This window comes from Buceros rhinoceros, unplaced genomic scaffold (assembly GCF_000710305.1).
Source record: "Buceros rhinoceros silvestris isolate BGI_N320 unplaced genomic scaffold, ASM71030v1 scaffold16067, whole genome shotgun sequence".
NCBI lineage: Eukaryota > Metazoa > Chordata > Aves > Bucerotiformes > Bucerotidae > Buceros > Buceros rhinoceros.
The window spans coordinates 1,932-2,410 of NW_010421724.1; the positions used below are offsets into that span (position 1 = coordinate 1,932).

The 479-nt window shown below is 57.6% G+C and overlaps 1 protein-coding gene across 1 annotated transcript in view; it reads left to right on the plus strand.

The window, feature by feature from the left end:
- Positions 1 to 479, plus strand: part of PSMD9 (proteasome (prosome, macropain) 26S subunit, non-ATPase, 9) — a gene marked incomplete at its 5' end in the record, with an annotated part of 1,900 nt that overhangs the window by 1,015 nt on the left and 406 nt on the right. The window contains one exon of the mRNA XM_010139798.1: positions 315 to 403. Within this exon, the coding sequence (XP_010138100.1) occupies positions 315 to 403 (89 nt within the window). The remainder of the gene's footprint in view (positions 1 to 314; positions 404 to 479) is intronic.

Consider the following 479-nt stretch of genomic DNA (forward strand, 5'->3'; position numbering starts at 1 on the left):
TGTGAGCTCTGCTGTGAGTGTCACACTGTCTGTTCTCCGCTGGGGACCTGCTGCAGCGGCAGGCTGTGTGGCTGTGCCACGCTCGTGGAATGGCCAACGCAGCTGCCACGGTCACCAAGCGCTTTTGGGTGGAAATGCGAGATCCAGAGGTGTCTCCACGCAGTACGCTCTCCTCTGTCAGGTCTAGCCACGCTGCTGAAGAACCGCTCCTCTGGGCCTGGTGTTCTGGTGCTTCAGCAGAAGGAAGAGGAGGGTTGACCTGACGATGGAAAGTTGCCATCGTTTTTCTTTTCTTTCTTTTTTCTCCCTTTCAGAGACCCCTGAGTGTGACTGTGATCCGCGGTGGCAAAAAAGTGCACGTGGGGCTGACTCCGAAGCGCTGGGCCGGGAAGGGCCTCCTGGGGTAAGCTGCTGTTTCGCTTACCGGAACGTCTGAGGCTTTTTTTCTATCCTGCACACGCTGCTCGGCAGCAGACGTG